The sequence below is a fragment of the Fukomys damarensis genome, unplaced genomic scaffold (genome assembly GCF_012274545.1).
Source record: "Fukomys damarensis isolate Sample0158 unplaced genomic scaffold, DMR_v1.0_HiC HiC_scaffold_8, whole genome shotgun sequence".
NCBI classification, from domain to species: Eukaryota; Metazoa; Chordata; class Mammalia; order Rodentia; family Bathyergidae; genus Fukomys; species Fukomys damarensis.
Genome location: NW_022900920.1, coordinates 26197218 through 26220595, shown reverse-complemented (window position 1 = coordinate 26220595; position 23378 = coordinate 26197218). Strand labels below are relative to the sequence as shown.

The window sequence follows — 23378 nt, the reverse complement described above, 5'->3', positions numbered from 1 at the left end:
GGAGGAAGGAAGAGGAAGAAAACTTACAGAAAGAGAAAAGAAACAGTATCAGGGTAGTATCACATAGGCCTGGGGAAGAATTCTAGAAAAGAGGCAGTGGTAAAAGGTGCCAGGCTGTGAAGAAGTCAAGGAGAATGAAGACTGAACACAAGCTGAACTTTGAAATTGGCAACAGTTGAGCTTGGCAGTTGGTTTGTTAGAGACCTTCAAAGGAGCACAAGCTAGATTGTTATTTGTATGCATTTTTAAAATTTTAATATTTTACGTTTGAATAAAAATCAAAAGAAATATTAGAAGCATCTTTCTTTTGAGGTATTTTCATCGTAACATCAGCAGTAGCCTCAATATTTAGTAACACTTTTCGCTTTTGGAATCATGGAACCATTTTTCCCAGTGATTTGACATAGTTATTCCCCAATAAGTTATTAGAAGTAACTTTTACCAGGCAGTCACAGAGATGGCTGATACTTACTTTCACACTCGGTATACTTTTCTGAAAGAGGATAGGCTAATAAAACACTATGAGCTGATTATTTACAAGTTACTGGCTACTTCCTGACATCCAATTTCCAGGTAAGATATTATTTGACTTAAACTCTCTCTACAATTTTTTCCTGTCTTAGGTCTTGGCATGGTCACACCTATTAATGACCTTCCGGGTACAGATACATCCTCGTATGTAAAAGGAGAAAAACTTACTCGTTGTAAGCTTGCCAGCCTGTACAGACTCGCAGATTTATTTGGATGGGTTCACCTGGCAAATACATACATCTCAGTGAGTTCTTTAACTTTTGATTTTTTTTCTTTTTAATTCAGTCGGGGAACTAAAGAATGTCCAAGGAAAGGAAAGGTTTTGGTGGGTTACACTGTATATGTTTGTCATTCTTATCACATTCCATTTTAATATTTTTTTATTCCAAAGAGTATCTTGGAACAACCATGTTCTCACTTCTATTTGGAAGTCCAGTTTTTAGACTTTTTTTCTAGTGTGCTGGGTTACAACCTAATGCTGATTTAAATATTATCTCCAAGAGAGAGGCTACAATTAAGACAACTTTATTCTCTCTGCTATACTTGTTGTTCCTTCGACACAGACCAGCTATAAAACCTATCCAAGAAGAAAGTACTATGGCAAAATTATCCCTCTCCCTGTTCATTATATCTGATATCAGTGAGATTGAAAAACTTTTGGGCTAAGAATAATTAAAGGGTCAGGAAAGTTTCTCCATGGTTTTTATATTTAAACGTATTTTTCTTGGGGTTTTTTTTTCCACACTTAGAAGCAAGATACTCTTTGGAATGAAAAAATACTAAAATGGAATATGATGAGAATGACAAACATATACATTGCAACCCACCAAAATCTTTCTTTTCCCTGGACATCCTTTAGTTCCCCAAGTTCCATTTCTACTTTATGCCTTTCTAGGAAGAGACTTTGTATCTTTCCTGCCTGTTTTCCCTTAATTTTCATATTGCAAATTAAGATTATAATCATTTCTACATTGGGTTGAATAACATTGCATTTATTTTTCCTTTATCTGATCCTGAGCAACAGTGAAATCCCAAAATAACTTTAGAGAAGCCCACTAAATAGGAAAAAAATTTTTTTTAAATTTTAAAAAAGCTACACTTAAAAAAAATAAGGGCCGGGGATTTAGCTCAGTGGTTCGCTGGCCTGCCTTGCAAGCACAAGGACCGGAGTTCAATCCCCAATACCAAAAAAAAAGCTACACTTAACTCATTTTTTAGCAAATTTTGAAAATGGAGGGAATCTTATGAAAAGTTTCATATTGCAGACTTAGAATTTTTGCTTTATTGTTTTATCCCATAGATCATTGAAAATTATGGCTCCTAACATTTACACTGAAAAGTACAAATTCCTTGAAGTCAGCCTCTATTGTTTTCTCTTTCTTCCAGGTAAGAATAAGTAAGGAACAAGACCACATTATCATAATTCCCAGAGGCCTGTCTTTTTCTGAAGCCACAGCTTCCAATTTGGTATGCTTTTCATTCCTGTGTTACTTTTTCTGATCTCCCTTGTGCTTTCCTGACAGTTTTTAGTTTTTAGCACAGAATGGAAGAAGAAGAAGGTATGGATGGAAAAACACTAGTGAACAATGAAGGCTCTGGAAGATTATGTTGATTTTTAAGAAAAGCTTTAGAGTTCCAGTAAAACAGTAGTTGAGGGACAAATGAGTTGGAAAAAATATCAGTTAACCTTTTTATGTTTTGAACTGAATCTTTTTTATTTTTTCCATCCCATACACTCCAGAATCCTTTTTAAATCAAACAGGGTATATATTTTGGCTAAATTTATCTTTTTTATTTTTTCCATCCCATACACTCCAGAATCCTTTTTAAATCAAACAGGGTATATATTTTGTAGCTAAATTTAAACAGTGTAGGTATAGAATCTTAACTAGCATTTTCTCTCTTCCATGATTGTCTTCCTACTCACTGACATCAACTCATACAGCAGCAGAAGCTACACTGGGTGCTACAATGTTAGTAAAATTTTCCAACTGTTTCAAAAGATGGTAAATTTGTCTAAATCCCTAGTGATGAGCTGAAGTTACTCATTTTCTAGCAAACTGTGTTTCTTGCTAAATACTAAGATTTTGTTTTGTATACTTTGTGCTTTCCAAAGTTGTATGGGGAAAAAAGCTATACCAATTTTTTTCCTGGTACTGGAGATTGAACCCAGGGCCTTTGCACTGAGCTACAGTACCCAGCCCTTTTTATTTTTTATTTTGAGACAAGACCTCACTAAGTTGCCCAGGCTGGGCTTAAACTTGTGATGTTCCTGCCTCGGGCTCCCAGAGTGCTGACATAGGCCACCACCACACCAGGCCCCATTCCTCTACGGATTGTTTTTGGCCGCTTTGGTACTGCCATGACAACACAAAAATTCTTGCAACAGAATCTCAGAAAGTAAAAAAATATTTATTACATGACCTTTTCCACAACAGTTTACCACTCCCTGCTTAGCTTGGGAACACAGACAAATTTTGACACATTTATACCAATTGAATATGTCTTTCTGATTTTCCAGGTGAAAGTCAATATAATAGGAGAAGTGGTTGACCAGGGAAGTACTAATTTGAAAATTGACCATACAGGATTCAGTCCCCATGCTGCAATCTATTCAACACGTCCTGATGTTAAGTGTGTGATACACATCCACACCCTTGCTACAGCAGCTGTAAGTCAGTGAGAAGCCAAAGCCAATAATAAGTCTGGAAAATGTATTATGTTCATGTTCTTCCCAACATGCTACTTTACTGCCTTCATTCCTTCGTACCCTGCCATCAAAATCATATTTTAAATATTAATCCTCTGCATAACCAGAGAGCAAAAGGCTCAGGCCAAATGCTACCACCGTAGGAAATGCCTGGAGAGATAGCATTTAGATTCTAAAACTAATCAGTTTATAACTGGGTCACTGAATTTTTAGAAAAAAACTTCTGTCATAGTATTTGACACAGCATGTGAATTGAGCTGTATTCCCTAAGCCCCCTTTCTTTCCTGGAAGAAGTGAAGAACTAAAGTGGGAGTGGGCTGCAGTAGAGGACACCATGCTTCCTGCGCTGCCTGAAGAGTCAGTTCCTGTGAAAATGTGTGCAGTAAGCTAATGTGCTGTGTTGGTGTGGACCCAATAAATAGGTGTCCTCCATGAAGTACGGGATCCTTCCAATTTCTCAAGAGTCCCTTATCCTGGGAGACATCGCCTATTATGACTACCAAGGATCACTTGATGAACAGGAGGAGAGAATTCAACTGCAGAAAGTTCTGGGGCCAAGTTGTAAGGTGTGTAGTAAGAGTCTCTGTCAAAGGAGCTATTTTTGTCACTGCTGCTGTTGATGAAAGCAGTGTGAGCTATGCCAGTTATTTAAAGTGATTGCTCTGGGGATTCTATTTTAGGTGCTGGTACTCAGGAATCATGGAGTGATAGCACTTGGAGAAACAGTTGAAGAGGCTTTTCATTATATTTTTAATGTGCAGATAGCCTGTGAGATTCAGGTAGGAAAAAATACCCCTTTTATTGCTTTGCTGTTAGTCTGTTAAGTTGGTATTTGTGTTTATGTATTTCTAAAACCTATTGGTCAGTGGCTTTTTGTTTTGCCTTTTAAGAGTTCTACTGAAATAAAAAGTTGTTTCTTGCATTGAAAATTGGAGGAAAGTACATTAAAATTCAGGCACATAATTCTAAATGCCTTGATAAACGTCATTTTTTTTCCCACAATCCTCCTTCCTCTGTTCTCACCCTCTCGTTTGGTAGTAATTGAGAAACAGAGGCAGCCAGAGATCATCAAGAATCAAATGCATTGTGGCCACTTTAGTAAAAAACAGAGACTAGGACCAGAAGTTTTATGAACTCATGCAATTCGTAACAATTCCACGGCCCCTTTAATAGACCTGATATTTATTAACCACTTCTTTTTCTCAGAGAAGCTGATTGTATATAAAGACTCTAATTTCCATCTTAAAGAAAAACAACCAGATTCCCTTAAAGCAAACGGTAATAATCAGTTGGAAGTATCACAAAGGTGAAAAAAATGTTTTTACCTAATGTACCTTGTCTTAACCAACTTCTTTTTTGCTTTAATGGTCCCTCTTCTCAAATGGGGCTATAAAAGGCTTAAGACAATGAGCTGACAACTTCTGTCTAAATATTCTTAAATTCAAAGTATAGTGTCCCTATATTCCTTTTAAAATTATACCTTTCAGCAAAAAATATTAACTGGATAGTCATGGGAAAGCATCAAGAGAAGAACTTAAAAATTTGGCAAGAGAACGAAGTTGTTTGAAATATTTTTAAAAGATGTGGGTCTAAATGTGTTTTCCAGCAAAAGGACCAGAGTCCTGGAGTCTTTTTCAGTGAGGTGAACAAGATATTTCAGCTGCCTACTTGCCCAAGAGTGTTGCTTTGTCATTGTTAGTAGCCCAGATATGTATTGTGGATATTTTCCACATTGAAATTGTGTTTTTGAAAGAAATATAGTCACAATCTTGCCGGTTTTATGTGTCTGTTTTCCTGTTGGTTGCAGGTGCGGGCATTAGCAAGCTCAGGTGGAGTAGACAATCTTCTCGTTCTGGACCTCCAGAAGTATAAAGCTTTCACTCACACTACAGCAGCAGCTGGAGGAGGAGGGGTGAACATGGGTTCTCAGCAGAAATGGAAGGTTGGAGAAGTTGAATTTGAAGGGCTGATGAGGACTCTGGATAATTTGGTAGGTAAAATGAACATCTACTTGGGTTTCATGCCTTCAGATTCAAGAGCAGATACTTTATATCTTCCTTTGGTTTTAAAATATATTTCTTCTCTGAGATGAGAGTTTGTGTGTAATTTAACCACATATTTATATCAAACTTGAGATATGCAAGTATCTTTTTTTCCTCAAGAATATAGTACATGGTCGTTAGTTATAGCCACTGTATTATACAGCATATCTCTTGCACTGAACTCTCCCATCTAACTGAAATTTTGTATCCTTAGGCTAATTGCTCCCCTCCCCTAGTCCCTAGTAACCACTATTCCATTCTGCTTTATGACTTCACCTTTTTTAGATCCCACATGTAAGTGAGATCATGCAGTATTTGTCTTTCAGTGCCTGGCTTATTTCACTGAATGAAATGTCCTCCAGGCTCACCTATGCTGTCATACATGTTGACTGAAATTCCTTTTTAATGTTGTGTAATATATCATTATATATTTGTGCCACATTTTCTTTATCAGGTTGATAGACACTTACTAGGTTGACTCTTTATCTTAGCTATTATGACTAATGGGAGTGTGGGCTTCTCTTGCCTTTGGGTATATATCCAGTAATGGGCTGACTGGCCCATATACTTCCATGCTGTTTCCATAAGACTGTACTAATTTTACGTACCCAACAGTAGTGCACAAAGTTTTCTTTGCCCTCATCCTCCCCAACATTTGTAGCTTGTCTCCTTGATAATAGACATTCTAACAGATAGGCTTTAAGTTTGCATTTCCCTGATGGGTAGTGATATTGAATACTTTTTCACGTACCCGTTGGGCATTTGAGTGTTTTGAGAATTGTTTACTCAGGCGTCTTGCCCATTGTACCAGGGATCGAACTTGGATCCCTGAGCTTGCAAGGTGGGCAGTGGAACCACTGAGCCAAATCCCTGGCCCTTGCCATTCATTTTTAATTGTTACTGGAAAATATTTCTTTTCTTGTTATTTAGTTGTTTTAGTTCCTCATATATTTGGATATTAATGCCTTAGATGTACTGTTTGGCAAGTGTCTTGTCTCTCTCTCTCTCTTTCTTTCTGTACTAGAGATTGAACCCAGGGCCTTGACAGTGAGCTACATCACCAGCTTTTTTTATTTATTTTTTGAGGTAGCATCTCACTAAGTTGCCCAGGGAGGACTTGAACTTGGGATCCTCAAACCTTTACCTCCCCAGAGCTGGGATTACTGGCATGGTCCACTGTGCTCAGCTTTTGCTTTTCTCTTCTTTGCAGAGCTAGGGCCTCATGCCTGCTAGGTAAGCACTCTGCCACTGAGCTACATCATCCGTCAGCCTGGCAAATGTCACTTTGTCTTAGATTTTGCCCTCTTCCAAGAAGGGTCAGAAGGCAAACTGCCTTCAGAACCAGGGACAGAGATGTAAATGAGCACTGAGATTTGGCTTCCCAAAAACTACATTATAAGTAGGGAAATTTTTCTGGTCGGCAGTTTGGAAATTACCTTTATATTAATATCCAAATAGTTGTATGAGTGGAAATTGGAGTACCAGCTGGAATCAGTTTTAACCAAATCTTGAAATTTGCTTAATTTCAACTCTAGTGTGATGGAGAGATTATAGTAGGGTTTTTAAAGATGTTTTCCTCTTTATTTTTCAACAAGAGTCTTTTTGAATCTTTTGTTTGAAAGAATGAGCTCCATATGTTGTATTCGTACAGATTTGATTGCTTCAAATGCGGCTTTCCCTTCCTCAGGGGTATAGAACAGGCTATGCATACAGGCATCCTCTCATGCGAGAGAAGCCTCGGCACAAGAGTGATGTGGAAATCCCAGCCACTGTGACTGCTTTTTCCTTTGAAGATGATACAGTGCCACTCTCTCCTCTCAAGTACATGGCACAGAGACAGCAGCGTGAGAAGACGAGGTGGCTGAACTCCCCCAATACATACATGAAAGTGAACGTGCCCGAGGAGTCTCGCAATGGGGAAACCAGCCCCAGGACCAAAATCATGGTATGCGTCTCTTTTCAGTTTACCGTTACTGAGTATTTTGCCTGGTGACTCATTGATTGATCTATATCTGAATTACTGAGAAAGAAAAATATAATATTAAAAACTCTCATTTATCAAGTATTAGCTTTGTTTAAAGCACTACTCTAAGTGCCACACATGTGTAATCTCATTTAATTCTCCTAATATGAAACCGGTGCTATTTTCCTTCTTGCTTGATATATAAGAATACTTAGGCAGGGCGGGGGATTTAGCTCAGTGGTTCTGGCACCTGCCTTGCAAGCACAAGGACCAGAGTTCAATCCCTGGTACCAAAAAGAAAAAGAAAAAGAAAAGAAAAGAATACCTAGGCACCCAGGACTAACTAATAATTTTTAATGGTAAAGTCAGAATTTGAGTGCTGACAATCTGCCTCAAGCCTAGTCTGGCCTACTACATGATTTCTATGTAGTTGATAGGGTACTCGAAAATTAGAACTGTAAAAGTTATCAACACCAAAATGTGCCATAGTTACATGAATTATTCTATGTAAGTTACCATTGTGTGAGATCTTGTAGGTAGAAAATTGGGTTATTTTTTTTTTAGAATTTTGCTTCAGATTTGACCTGGTTTTGGAGTACTTATCATGAAATAAGTATTCTTTAGCTATTCAGAATTAATTTATCCCATCATTTAAACCAGTAACATTCAATATGGAAATGCTTAGGCATCAAAGTGTTTTTTCCCTAGTCTGTAAGACTTTTTGTCACTAATAAAAAGACAGTAACTAAACTCACAATTCTCTAAGAATTCATTTTGTTAGAGACTGGTGGCCAGTCATCATAAATCTTGCTAAACATCAACCTTAAGGGTCATCATGTGGGGTAAATGAGAATTATATAAGATCCTTCCTATAAGCCTATTGTGCTGCGTCCTACCAGAATACATCCCCGTTATCAAATGCTGATGAAGGTCTTAGCCTTTACTATTGGCCAAAAATAAAGTGAAGCCTGGAAAATTGTGTCTGAGGAGTCCTTTCCTATGACTTTGTGGCCTTCATCATCTGATGAAATTTAGTGTAGGAGACAGAACTCTGAATGAGAGTTAATATAAGTTCATGCTCTGTGTCTGTGCTTCAGCTGTTTGCAGTACTGTTATATTTTCAGTTGTCAAGAGAAGAAAGTTTAATTAGCAGTATATTTATGTGTGAATGATAGCAGCATTGTTAATTTTTTAAAAAGTGAAGTGGATACTTTTTGTGAGCCTTTTTCTAATGTGAGGAATAAATTAATTGAACTGGTGTTGAGGTATAAATTAATCATTAAGGTACTGCTTAGTGTAAAAGATGGATGACATATTTTTCCCTTAAAACTATAAAGAGTAATTGAACACCTGGTTAATATTTTCTTAACACAAAGCTTCATTCTAGACTATTTTTTTCTTTAGTGGATGAAAGCAGAAGATTCTTCCAAAGTTAGTAGTGGAACCCCCATCAAAATTGAAGATCCCAATCAGTTTGTTCCTTTAAACACAAACCCAAATGATGTTCTAGAAAAAAGAAACAAGGTAAGACATTGTCCTTTGTGGCCAGAGGAGACATTTTTATCCGCTTTTATGTTTAAATCATTAGTGATTAAACCTGATTGTCAGATTTAGGAGTGTGAATACAGAAGAATTAATTCAATACTTGCCACTTGTGTTGAGCATCTTTAGCCCTGTGTTAGTCATTAGTGAACAGGCTACATTAAGTAGTAGTAAACATTTCTGCCTTAAGGAAGCTTGCTATTAGAGGGAAATCAACAGTGTAAGATAATAGGAAATGACAGACCCAGAAGGGCAGAGATTAATGTGAGTTTTAGGATGGCGAGGGGGTCTTTACTGAAGCGAGCTAGGAAGAGACTCTTACTTGGAAGTGTCAAATAATAAGCTTGTAGGAACAGAGCAGGCAAAGGTCGTCTTCATAGTTGCTCCCAAGAATTTGTTACTTTTCATTTCAGATTCGAGAGCAAAACCGGTATGACTTGAAAACTGCAGGACCACAATCTCAGTTGCTTGCTGGAATTGTTGTGGATAAGCCTCCCTCTGTAAGTCTGAAGCAACATGATTATTGTTTTGAATCTGCTGCATAATTTTTTTGCTTTTTAAATATGAATAATTTTACTAAGATTAACATAAGTACAAGTTTAAAAGTCAAGTAGTTCACAAGACTTAAAATGCTATCCTTAATTCCTAATTTCCAGGGAAAAGGACTTTCTGTTCTTTTCACTGCTTCCAAAACTTTACCTTTCTGTTTTTAAACAGCAGCTTTATAATCACCTTCCCTTGGTTGGTCAGTTTTAGACCTCAGCTACATTTAATGAACCATCCAGTATCATTGCTTTGTGTATCACCAAAAGAAAACACTGCCAGTATTATATTGTAAAAGCAGCCATCAGTCATGATTCCCAATTTCAGAGATGGGAACATGGGGGGGAAAGTTCATCTTAAATTAAAAGCAGTGGGGACCTTGTGGAAGGTGAAGATTCAGCCCATTTACACAGTGCTTCCTTTTTGCTCCGTCCCCACTCTGATCAAGGAGTTTGTGTGTCACACATTTGTTTGTTCATTTTTGTTTTTCTTTTGCTAAATCATCTGTCAGTGTTCATACTGTTATGTTTACTACTAAGCCGGGTAGTATCCTGTGATTGTTTCCTTTTTTATATAATATTCCCTACCCTAATAATTGACTCCCTTTTTATTGGCCCAGTATTTTAAGTACATTGCCTTAATTCTTCCCAAACTTTTCAACAGAATCATAAAGTACCTCTTAATACTTTCCATAGGATCAGAGGTCACAACTAATCTCTGTATTCTCACCCCCATTGTTCTAATCCAGGTCTGGATCGGTGGTTCTCAAGGTCAGCTGCATGGGCTTATCTTGAGAATTCCTGTGCTTCTCATCTACATTATAACCTCTGTTCCCTCTCTGTAAATCTGCTTCTTTCTTGCTTTCCTCTTTTTACCAGAGAGAGCACAGCTCTCTGAGAAAGAATATATAGAAGTAACAGTCTGAAATGCTGTTATTCTACCTTCAAATGTGCATACAGTAGGTATAGAATTTTAGTTCGGAAATAATTTTACCCCAAATATGAAAAGTGTCACTCTATAGGCCAGGTGTGGTGGCGCACGCATGTAATCCCAGCACTCTGAAGGCTGAGGCAGGAGGATCACTGTGAGTTCGAGAACAGCCTGGGCTACATGGTGAATTCCAGTTCAGTCTCAACTACATAGTAAGACCCTGTCTCAAAAAAAACAAAACAACTAAGTGTCACTCTATTGTCACTACTCTTATTTTTGAGACATTGTGAATTCCAGTTCAGTCTCAACTACATAGTAAGACCCTGTCTCAAAAAAAACAAAACAACTAAAAGTGTCACTCTATTGTCACTACTCTTATTTTTGAGACATAAGAGGACATTGTAATTCCTGAACCTTTATGTAAATCACTGCCACCTCTGACCTTTCTACTTTCCTGCTGTTCTGAAATTTTTTGATTGTGTGGTTTGCAGTGGGTCCCTTTTTAGCCTTTGTTCTTAGCATTTAGTAACCCCTTCCACTCTGGATAGTTGTGTCCTTCATTGCTGGGAGTATTTTATTTTTCAAGTATTGCTTCAGTAATATTTTCCCCTCAGGCTGTTTTTGCTTTATCTTGTTAGATCAGACATTAGACCTCTTTGAGCCACTCTTTTTTCTCTCCAACTTTACACTTCTCTGCTTTTATCCTACTTCCTGGAAGATGTTCTGACTTTATTTTCTGATTCCTCTACTTAATTTTCTATTTTGATGTTAACTTTTTTAATTTTTAAAAATTCTTACTCTGAATGTTCTACTTTAAAAATCTTGATCTTTGTTTCATGAATACTTTTTTTCTTTCTGCTTTAAGGGAATCAGTTTTTTTAGATGCCTTTATTGTCTTTGTCTCTTCTGTGTTCCTTTTTCTGGTTCTGATCTTCCTCGCCCATGTTGGAAACATTCCTCAAGTGTCTGGTAATGTTTACAGTGTATTTATATTGAAGACTGAGATAGCAACAACCAATCAGAAACCCTGGGTGTGTAAAGAGTTGAAGGCTGGGTGAGCTTCACGCACTGTAGGGTGATAGGATGCAGAGTAGGTTGTTTCTCTGGGGAGTTTCCAGACATTGCTGTCTGTAGTTCTTTTCTCTGGGACCATTTAATTTACCCAGAGGAGCATTCTTCTGTCTTCCCCCATCATCCTGGGTGCCCTCAGCTGTATTGTGTCCCCTAGACAGATTTTCCTGAAGAATCAACCTCTGTCTTCTGCAGAACTGAGTGAGACATAAATGCTTGACATTGTAGGATAGGAAAGGAGACCTGGAAATCTGTCTTCTTGTTATTCAGACCTTTCCATTGTCCCATGTTCAGCTTTTCCTCAACCAGCGTCTCCTGCAGTACCTACGGCCTATACATTCCGAGGCCTCCCAGAGGCCAACGAGCCAGGGAGCAGCCGCTTTAACACCATTCTCTGCGGGATGGAGGCTGCAGCTCCGCAGCCCACCCTTCCTGCTTTCCATCTGCAAAACTGTGCTAACATTTCTCACCCTCTCTTTCTTCCCACATTTGTTTGTTCTTAAACGTTTATACCTTTTTTTGTCCTGTTCCTTTACTATGTTTTTAAGTGTGGGGTGTGAGGGTGGGTCAAAAACAAATGCATGAATTTAATCTACAAGGTATAACTAAAATTTCAGTAATTTCTGAGAGAAAATAACCACGTGTATTTTCCTAACAAATTGAAAGTCTTGTGCTTGTTTTATTTTTAAGGCTTTCTGATTTTTAAAAATATTTCTTATTTGAATCTGTTAGATTTTATCTTAGTTTTGTTTGAGAATGAATATTAAAGGCTGAGGTGTAATTCAGGGGCGGAGTACTTAACTTGCATGCGCAGAGCTCTGGGTTAGATCCCAGTATGCAAAAAAGAAATTAACAAATAATTAAAATGTACCTGTATATGCTTGTTGAGGAAATATCACTGGCAATTTTAGTCCACTGGCTTAGTAGTGCAAGAACATTACTCTCACAAGACTATTTTAAACAAAACATGTTACTTGGTTGTTTCTTATAGTTCTGGTGAAGCAGGAATCACAGATACTATTATATGTGCGTGCGTATATGTAAATAGGTGTAAGGAGAGCTTCTGACAGTGGGTCTGGGTTTTTCCCTCATTAGACAATGCAGTTTGAAGATGATGACCTGGGCCCGCCAGCTCCTCCTAACCCATTCAGTCATCTCACGGAAGGAGAACTTGAAGAATATAAAAAAGCAGTCGAACGGAAACAACAGGGCCTAGAAGGTTAGTTAAATTTCACAATTTAAGCCTAGGATAACACACTAATTAAACTATAGCACCTCCAGTTGGGTGATTAAAAGTAAAAAAAAAAAAAAACAATTTTTTTTCTTTTTTTTTGGTACTGGGGATTGAACTCGGGACCTTGCACTTAAGAGGCAGATGGTGGAACCACTAAGCTAAATCCCTGGCCCAAGTCAAAAATTTTTTTTAATGTAGCTTTTATAAGCCAGGTGTGGTAGCACATACCTGTAATTGCAGCACTCAAGAGGCTGAAGCAGGAGGATTGCCATGAGTTGGAGGTGAGCCTGGGCTATTATATAGTGAGTTCAAGACCAGTATGAACTACACAGTACGGCCTTGTCTCAAACCAAAAACAACAACAATAATAATACCTTTTGTATGCATTTGTTCTATTTCTCATCTATCTCAGTTCTTTGCTAAGTGTAGATGGGGCTGAAATGCAGAGAACTACACACACACAATTTTTTTTGTACCAGGGATTGAGCTCAGGACCTTGCACTTGCGAAGAAGGTGCAGTGCCACTGAGCTAAATGCCCAGCAGTAACCACTGTATATCTTAACATACACAGAAAGCAGTTCATCCTCAGCAATCTGAATGATAGCTGTTTTATAATAAAATTGGGCCAGGGCTGGGGATTTAGCTCAGCGGTTCGGTGGCCTGCCTTGCAAGCGCAAGGACCCGAGTTCAATCCCCGGTACAAAAAAAAAAAAAAAATCGGGCCAGGATTTAGCTCAGTGGCACACACCTGCCTCACAAGCACAAGTTCCTAAAGTACAAACAAAAAAGGAATGCTATATACGAAAATCTATGAAATGAAATCCACAGATGAGTAAATAATTAGCAAAGTACATGTTGATACAGGCTCAAACATCTCCTAGTATGTGATTTTTTTTTGTTTTTGTTTTTTTGTTTTTTGAGACAGGGTCTCACTGTGTAGTTCAGACTGCTCTGGAACTCACTGTGTAGCTCAGGCTGGTCTCAAACTCGCAGCAATCCTCCTGCCTCAGCCTCCTGAGTGCTGGGATTACAGGTGTGTGCCACCACGCCTGGCCCCTAGTATGTGATTTTTAAAAAGCTTTTTATTGTGAAATAATCACAGACTCAGAAATATGTAGATTTAATGCTTTGTAAAATCTGTTCATGAATGTCTCAAAGTACCACTATGGTCATTTTAAAATCGAAATTCGAACTGGTAGCAGTTTATGTGACTTTCCTTTAGCACATGCACACCTTAATACAACTGAGTTTAACTTTGAAACTCTTAGTAAGTAGTTGGGTTGTAATTAGAAGTTGTTAATGAAAACACCCTAGCTAATTGAGTACCACCTCCCTTTTTTTCTGGAACAGTGGTATACATGCCACAGCTGGCTGTTATCACTGAAAGCTCTAAAGGGTTCATCATTACTGCTCTAGAATAAGAGATTCCTTTTAGCAGCTGTTCTTGACCTTGGGTCTTTGGATAAGCTTCAGACAGTCCATGAGTCACCTACAAATACGATACACCTCGGCAATAGGACTTCCGGGTGGGTGAACCTAGGGGAAGGTGCAAGCATCTGCTTTAGCTCATCCACAACATGTAGTTAATTTTTTTATCAAGAGCAAAACAGAATCCAGTAGTTACAGAATTTCTGTTCATGGCACATATCCTGTGGGAAGATCTAATGACATCAGGATTGTCCAAGGAACATTTCTATCAGTGTGTTTGTGCCTTTGTCACAAAAATGAATCTTTCTAACTCATTGATGTACCCATATTAAATATGCTAAGTTGTATATTGAGCTTGTTTAATGTAAAGTTGAAAGCTTTCTGGTTTTTTTGTATTTTGTAAAATGTCCCTCTTTAATCTCTTTTGAAAGCCTAAAGATGCCAGGTAACAACTGTTGTACTCTACAACCATCATTTTTTTTTCTTTTTTTGGGGCGGGATCATACCAGGGATTGAACTCAAGACTTTGCTTGCTGGGCAGGCGCAGCACCACTAAGCTAAATCCTCAGCCCTCCATCTTTTTTATGTATAGCGTTGTGAATAATTTCTTCCACATTTCATTATGAGTTCCTAAATTAGCTCACTAATACTGCTCTGACAGGAATCACTAATTGGATGGTGTTCCAAAACTCAGATTCATTTTGCCTACTAATGTAACAGCATTGGTGAGGCGTCATAATTCTTTGCATCTGGCTCTTCAGTATATTTTGGTTCCCTAACACCAGCAAAAGCTAAATGCGTACCTGCTGTTTGCCTGGGCTGCCAGTAGCCACGCTTCCTTTGTAACCTTGTATGTAAAATAACTCTCAGAGCCAGAAGTTTTAGCATATTAATCTCCTCTTAGTACATAATTATTGATCTATGGGACAGTTGTTAGCATGCTTAGCTCCTAGCTGAAGAATTTATCTTCTCTATATATGCAGGCATTTGATGTATGCACTAACCTACCTGAAATCTTATGCTTATTTTGTTTTGCATGGCTTTTAATAAAATTCTATCCAACAGATGCTGAGCAGGAATTACTCTCAGATGACGCGTCATCTGTTTCACAAATTCAGTCTCAAACTCAGTCACCGCAAAATGTCCCTGAAAAATTAGAAGGTATTCAATGTAATTTCCCATAGCATTCACTGAGTAGTTGTGTCTGTCCCCTGTCATTTATTTTCAAGTAAGAAATTGTACAATTGGTCACAGTAAGTTTGCTATGGACTTTACTTGAGCCTCCCAAGAATTTTTATATTTCTTATCAAATGTACTGGTTTACTTTACTCTAGATTTTTGGCAATCCATAGTTTCTAAGAATTTGTGGAATTAAAATTGACTTGTTATACATCTTTAATCAGCAGCATGAAATCTTTTTCAGTTCTGATTGCCAAATGACCCAAAAACAAAGAAAAGTATGTGTCTTCCTCATTTATACTGATTTGATTTGCAATGAAATTATGTCATCAGATCAGAATAATCTAACTTATTACTAAGTTTGTTCTCATCTCCTTTATATCATTTAAGAAAATTAGCTTCATGCTAATAGTTTATGAAAATAATGATCTCTCTTCATCAGAATTAAAGTAATGCCTTTCAGGTTTACAATGTAAAATAGAAATGTTAACTTGTAAAATAAACAGAAAATCCCTCCCCTTTTATAGAAAACCATGAGATATTTTCCAAGAGCTTCATCTCCATGGAAGTGCCTGTCACGGTAGTAAATGGAAAGGATGATATGCATGGTGTGGAAGATGAGCTCGCTAATCGAGTGAGCAGATTAACTACAAGTACAACCATAGAAAACATCGAGATTACCATCAAGTCTCCAGAGAAAATCGAAGAAGTCCTGTCACCTGATGGCTCACCTTCAAAATCGCCATCTAAGAAAAAGAAGAAATTTCGCACTCCTTCTTTTCTGAAAAAGAACAAGAAAAAAGAGAAAGTTGAAGCCTAACTAAAGTCTTTTTATAATTACTACAAGGTGACATTGCACATTTAAATACCACATTTAAGTTGATCATTAATATACAGTGGTAGATTAGATTGGGGGGTATGTAGCAAACTGGACTCTAGAACTGGAAAAGGTTTTACTAAAAGAAAAATACTATGAAAAAAAACTTTGAAAGTCATCTTTTTATATGTCCAAAAATGGCTTTGAATTTTTAAACAGTTGCTAGTAATTAGCTCTGCTCTCACGAAGTAGTATAGTTCACCACAAACATATCTGTCTGAATTACTTCAGGACTTCTCCATATCTATTGGAAAGAAACTGCCAAGGAATAAGTGAGATTTATTTCTCCACACCATCAGTTAATAATCACATTGATTTTTAAATTATGATTATTGACTGTATCTTTTGGGTCCCTATTGTTTCAGTGGGTATTAATGGAATGCTTTAAAAGCTTCTAAGATAAAAATCTGTAGCACTAGTAGTATACACTGACACGTAATTTTTTTAAAAGTTTTAAGAAAAGGTTTGTTTGGAATTTTACTCAGTATAAAATTTTCTCACCTGAAGTAACTTCATTTGCCAAAAAAAAGTCATTTTAATAAACTATAATTTTTGAAAACTTCCTTTTTTATTAGTTTAGAAAGCCCCTTATTTTTCAACAAAGGGGATTTTGTACATATAACATGGGTTATTCAGTTTAACTCTGGCAAAAACAATTTTTATATGTTGAGATGTTTGTATACCATTCAGTATAAAAGTGTCATATGCATATTAGCCAGTCATGTAACAGTAGGGCACATTTGAGACTGCTTGTACTGAGTATACTTAAATAACTTCAAGAATCCAGGGACTTGGTATCAAAAGGGGGTTAGAGCACATTAAAGGTATATCTAGAGTTCATATTTAAACTTTATAATGTATTTTTCTCTTATCACTGCTAGTGAATGAAGAAAATCTCAAGGTAAATGAGAATGAAAAGGAAAGTGAAAAACTAAGGGAACAAAAGATGGGATGTAAAGAACAATTCTTGTTTGATAACTATTCATGATAGGATATATAGCATGACTCATTGAAAACATGTCCCAAATTTCTAAAATCCTGCTCCTCTGCCAAAAGTCAATATATTGGTCGATGTTTCAGTTTTAAAAGGGTTAGTCCTTCTAAGTTGTTTATCGTTAGAGGGGAGCACTAGAAGAAGTTATTAGTAGATCTAATCCCTAAGAAAACTACCACTTCTTGATTTTTACAATTTTTAAAAATCTTTTCAGTTAACTTTCTGATGTAAATACAAATTTAAACCCAGACCTAATATAGTTTTCCCCTTTTTCGCAAGTGATGTCACAAATCAATGTAAAATCAGAGATCCCAAATGCTAAATGGGTAAAAAGAATCCAGAGTATTCTGAAGGGCGAATCACCACGCCAGAAGTTCGGCGGGTTCTGGGCGGGCTGTGTGCGCATGCGTGCGTGCGTGCTGCAGCGCTGCCAAGGCGCGTGGAAAGTCACTCTCCATCTCACGTCTACTGCAATCAGTGTTTTCATCTTAGTGGAAACTTTCAACTGCTTCACTGTGTATCCGAGGACTAGTTTATGTTCTACATCATTTATGTTGTATTCCGATGTATGTAGAAACAGTAACCTGTGAACTATGCCTTTCCATAACTTTTAAAATATATATATATATATATATATCTAAATGAATGCAATGTTCATAAATATTTTTAAAGCAACCATAAACTATTGCACCTTTTGCTAATGCCTCTACTTGCTTTAACATAATGAATGAGCCAATGAACTCCTGTGTCCTGTGGAAATGTATAAATGTTATCTGATATTGCTCTTAGATGTTATGCTAATTAATGTTAAATCACAAATAAACAGTATTTTAAGTATATAGATTTGGTTTTATGAGGATTCCATTCCAGAGTGGTTATTTAGCCTATACTTTGTGATCTGTTGAATTTTATAGCTCAGTGAAACTGCGATGCTGCTGAATAAGGAACATTTTGATACATGTATTTTCAAATTAGAAATATATACATATAATGTATATATTATATACATACATTTTACTGTATAATGTACATAATATGATACATACTTATAAAATATATTGAGACTTGCTGAGTCACTAAATTGCCCACGCTGGATTCAGACCTCCTGCCAGAGTGCTAGTATTACAGGCAGGTGCCACTGCGCCCAGCTGTGAAACCTTTCGTCTTACACTGGAGGGGATATTCTTGAAGACATTATTTTGTCTTGATAGGAACATGTTTATAAGAAGCCTAAGGCCACTACATCCTATCTATCAAGGTAGAATAAAAAATGTAAAATACGTACTGAGTTTGTACATTATCCCCCCCGCTTTGTTTTTGGTACCAGGGATCAAACTTGGGCCCTTGCACTTCCAAGGTAGGCATTGGAACCACTGAGCTAAATCCCTGGCCCTCATTACCCCTTTATTTTTTATAAAAATAATGTAAAAGAAAGTAGTTCACAGTTCCTCCACATTAACATTCAAACTTTGTTCTTTTCCAGCTTTTGTGCAATTATATATGTATTTTCTATACATTTGTAATCACAGTATAAGTTAATTTCTGTTCTGGATTTTTTTTCTGCTTAACTACTCAAAAGATTTTTAAACTAAAACCTCACATGAATAATTTCTTATGACTTATTTTTCCACTTTGTCCTAAAAATAGAGTCCAAGGGGGGAAATCATGTTAATTGAGGGTTCTGGCTAATCAAAGTTTTTACTATACTTACTACAAAAATGAAGGGCTTGAGCAGAGAAAGAATAGATTCAGTCTTGGGCATACTTATTACCTTGGCTTGTAAATAACTGTAGTAAAAGTTGCTGTTTCAGAAACCTATTCATTTCAAAATGTCCTTCCATAATGCAACAAAAACCATTATCCTCAGTTCTCCCTTCAAAGTCAACTGGAAAGTAGTTGCCTGTTCAGCAAGAAACAGAACTAAATGGATAAAAGTGTTATAGCATTAGTTTCTCTTAACATTAGCTCCTTTTTTTTAACATAAGCAGAAAACACATAAAACCAAACTACTTGTTTTTTAAACTGAAAGATTATGTATCCATATACTCAAATTGCAATCTTAGGCAGACCGGGATCTCAAAAAGAACAATCTTGGCGGCCACTAGAGGGCGGAATACATCCAACAATCCAGTGTTTCCAGTCTAGCGCCCCTTAGTCTGTCAGCATCGTGTGTGTTGTGAAATAGCTGGAACTTAGGGAGACATCGCCGTTATTGCTGATTCTCTTCACTAGGCCGTTCTCAACTCTGCTATGGTAGCAAGTGCAGTTTCCAGCACACGTGTCACCTGTAGCGACTGCAATGCCTGTGGAAAGCACACTGACAGATTTTGAGCTGTGTGGCCTCAGAAATTGGTAGGCCTAAGACCTCTGAGGAATCATTTCCTGTAAGTGGCAATATAATGCCTCTGATAGTTGGCATTTTTTCGACTGAGGAGCTACTTGGCAACCTGATACCTTCTGTATAGCAAAGATCATGGAAAGTGCTTTTCACATGCTGACTCATTTGGCCTGCCCAACACAGCAGATGGAATCCTTGTTCTGTAGATGATGAAACTAAGTTGGAAAGGGCTAAAATAGGGCGTTTCACCTGTAGACACACTTCCAAAGTCATTAGTGCCATCTGTGGACTCTGACTCCTGTGCAGATTTTTGTGGGCTCTTTTAGGGGCAGCCATTCCCTCATTTTAGACTGAAAGCTCGTTTTATAATTCATGTTGATCTGAGTACATTGGGACTGTTGATTTGGAAGGCGACCCCCCACACACACCAAGTTGCCCCACAATGATGAAGGTGATGAAATGGGAATGAGCAGTGGTAATACGATCCTTTAGCGCGAGGAACCAGCCCTCAAATGTTGTCCATGACATCTAGAAAACAAGGTATCCATACCTTTGCCCAAGAGGTAATAGAAGCTGAGAGTGCAGTGGCATGAACCATAATCCAAGCTTATGGGTGGGAGGCTGAAGCAGGAGGGTTGCAGGTCAGATCGGCCTTGGCAACTTAGCAAGACACTCAAAAATAAGGTCTTGGACCTGGCATGTAAAGGCACAAGATCCCAGTAATGAATGTAACTGTACTGTCTACCTAGAATGTACCAATAAATTTAAAAAAAAAAAATAAGGTCTTGGGTGTAGCTCAGTGGTAGAGCATTCGCCTGCCATGTGCAAAGCCCTGGGTTCATTCCCAGCACCACCAAATTTAAAAAGGAAAAAACCTCGGAAAGAAGCTCTTTATCTTTCCCTTTCTAGTACTGGAGGCAGGGGAGATGTTCAAAAGCAAATGTTTTTCAAACTTGGAATGTTACCTTAATCATAGGGTAGTTTTACAGATCAAAAGTGATTGTAGCTACTCAGTTTTACTTACATGAATCTAATTAGATACAGTCTTCCTTGGAGAAAAACCTAATGTACATGCTGGAGTTCAGAACAAGAATGGTTTTTGAGGAACTTTTAATGGAAAAAAAAACCAATTTGCAAATTTAACATAGTACAGTGGAACTTCAGATTACCAACTCAGTTCGTTCCTGGGGGCTGGTTGTAACAAAGTCTCCTTTATAATTTTAAGCCACGCTTTCTTCCAGGCAGATCTCAGTGTCCTTAGACACTGGCCCAGGATTTCTCAACACCAAAGGAAAGGATGTTATGATGGTCCTTCCAGAACTCCCTAGGGATTAAATCTGTTGTCTGAGACCCTTTGGAAGAACAAGGGACCAGCATTCAGGTCATAACTCAAGACTCTGGTCGTAAGTTAAAACTAAAATTCCAAGAAAATAAAACTAAAATTTGGGCCAGGATTTATTTAGCTCATTGGTTTCCGCCACCTGCCTCTCAAGCACAGGGACCCGAGTTCAATCCCCATATCAAAACAAAAAAAAAACTAAAATTCCACTTGTAACCCAAGTTGGTGTATCAGGCCAGTCATAACTCAAAGGTTGGTAGCATTCAAAGGGGTTTCATTTTTAAAACATGACCATTAGGGGGCAATACTGAGTCCAGATTTAGTGTTGAGGGAAACTCCTTCAAGAGTTAGGATTTGTGCTGATTATCCATTTCTGGGTGCAGACTAAAGGGAAGTGTATAGATCGCACACGACTTCATTGGTTCCTCATACCGAGGTTACTTTGTTCCTACTTGTGAGGAGGCCTTTCTTCAGAGAGCTGTATCTGCCTGTATCAGATAGCTCAGAGAGGCTAGGCCAGGACTCCAGCAGAGGCCTTCAGAGTCTGCATCTCACGCCTCCTTCTGTACCACTGCTCCCTTGGAAATAAGTTGGATTATAACCTAGGAACAGGTAAATACATGGTTTTCTAAAGTTTCCTGCCAACTGTTATTTAGAACTTTATGATGGGAATATTTAAGAGAAAACACTACAAGATCAAGCTTGTATATTTTGTATATTATCAATACACGTTTTCTTAAAGTTGTTAGATTCTCCATGAGTCTTTGGCATATTCTCAAATTAGTCATGATGGTTTCTGTTGGAACCTACAATTTTTAAAATATTGTTTATACTCTTAAATGACACACTGGCACATTTGGATGTTTCTTTGTAGCAAAAGGAAAAACTTGTATCTAGCAGAAAAATTGAGAGATGGATAAGAATGCAGTGCCCAGTTTAAGGCCTATATAATTTGATTGCACAAATCTTGACACTGAAGGTATGGGGAAGGTGATAATGCCAACTTGAGTACCTAGGTCTGGTTCCTTTAGGAACACGATACCTTTAGGTCTCGTCTCTCCAGTGCCAACCTCGACCCTGCGTAGGAAAATCCCTTATGGTTTCTCTAAGTTCCACATAGCCGGTCAGTAGGCAGAATACCAGTTCCCTACTAATTACACCTTAAAATAAAACACATTGGCTTTCTTAGTCAAATTTAGATATGTACTGAGGTATGTTTCTAAGAAATTCTTAAGATTTTTAAAATCTGTTTTTTGAAATATCAAATAATTGATCCGTAGTACAGGTCTGTAAGCATCAAACAAAGGGGTGTGTAAACAAAATTTTCCCACTATTAGATTCTGCCTCTCAGCCAGTAAATATGTGAGCTTGTAGAAAAACCATTTTTGAGTGTTAGCTAATTGAATTTATTAAGCCAAACAATATCCCTTCAGTCTGCTATGAGATGGAAATTCTCAAGAAAAAGATCTGGGATTCCCAAAACAGTACAACAGGCATCCTGACAGATGAGGAGATGTGCACATTAAGAGACATCTGTTATCCCAGCACTCTGGGAGGCAGAGACAGGGATGTCTCAAGTTCATACATAGGCTGGGGATGTAGCTCACTGCAGAGGCCCTGGTTTGGTCCCGACTACTGAGGAAAAAAAGGAAGTAGAATGTAGATTTCCCTCAGGGACTCTTCACTTAATTACCTGTTTTTTAAAAACTGTTATCAGGCCAGGGATTTAGCTCAGTGCCTGCCTTGCAAGCACAAGGACCAGAGTTTGATCCCCAGTACTAAAAAAAAAAAAAAAAAAGTATCAACCCCATCCTGAACTTGGAGCTGCTGTGCTGGTAAGACCTGTCCTTACTTAAAGTAGGAGTATTTTCTTGGATAGAGAGGATCTAAACATATTTTTTTTTTCCAAAAGCAGTACTTGTGAAACCTCTCATCAGACAGGAAGTCATCGTTGGGCTCTGCAACTCCTTTCCTGTTGAGTAATTCTGGGGCTGGGGGCTACAGTGATGACTGCTGTGCTACACTTTGACGTCAGAAGAGTTGACCTCCTCAGTTTTGTGAGAGAACGTAGATACAGCCAACTTGGCAGACATAGGCAAACCCTTCCAGAGGTATTTACTGGACTAACAAGTTAAGATTAAATATTACTTCCTACCTAGTTTCTATTTTGGAAATGTGGGCGTCAGCTGTTTCAGCTCGAAAGGGGGGGGGTGTCATTTTAGGCCAAGATAACCAAGAATATACCTCCAATTATCTACTAGTTCATGGGCTGATTGGAAGGCAGGGCTCCCATTACACCTGAATTGGCCTGTGTGATTGGCCTGTACATTATTTAATTTAGCCAAGCATGGTGGCTCATCCCTGTAATCCCTGCACTCTTGCGGGGCTGAGGCAGGAGGATTGCAAGCTCAGACTCAACCCAGGCAACTTATTAATCTGTCTCCACATAAAAGTTTAAAAAATGGCTGACGATGTAGCCCAGTGCAAAGGCCCTTGGTTCAGACCCCAGTACCACAAAAAATAAATGAAAAATACTGTGTAAAAAAGCTGCACTGAGCCGAACGTGGTGGTGCACATCTGTGATCCCAGCACTCAGGAGGCTGAGGCAGGAGGATCGCTGTGAGTTCAAGACCAGCCTGGGCTACATAATGAGTTC

The 23378-nt window shown here is 37.9% G+C and overlaps 1 protein-coding gene across 6 annotated transcripts in view; it reads left to right on the top strand.

Moving 5' to 3' along the window:
* Add3 (adducin 3) overlaps positions 1 to 16216 on the top strand; it is a 135090-nt gene extending 118874 nt beyond the window's left edge. For 5 of the 6 annotated variants that reach the window (XM_010634642.3, XM_033761439.1, XM_010634645.2 and 2 more), the window contains exons 4-15: positions 624 to 775; positions 1918 to 1998; positions 3053 to 3202; positions 3664 to 3807; positions 3922 to 4020; positions 5049 to 5231; positions 6971 to 7228; positions 8651 to 8770; positions 9202 to 9288; positions 12428 to 12551; positions 15061 to 15156; positions 15702 to 16216. In XM_010634642.3, coding sequence (XP_010632944.1) covers positions 624 to 775; positions 1918 to 1998; positions 3053 to 3202; positions 3664 to 3807; positions 3922 to 4020; positions 5049 to 5231; positions 6971 to 7228; positions 8651 to 8770; positions 9202 to 9288; positions 12428 to 12551; positions 15061 to 15156; positions 15702 to 15994 — 1787 coding nt within the window. In that variant the 3' untranslated portion in view covers positions 15995 to 16216. The remainder of the gene's footprint in view (positions 1 to 623; positions 776 to 1917; positions 1999 to 3052; positions 3203 to 3663; positions 3808 to 3921; positions 4021 to 5048; positions 5232 to 6970; positions 7229 to 8650; positions 8771 to 9201; positions 9289 to 12427; positions 12552 to 15060; positions 15157 to 15701) is intronic. The other variant, XM_010634647.3, reaches the window with a different exon arrangement.
* Positions 16217 to 23378: the final 7162 nt, after the last annotated feature.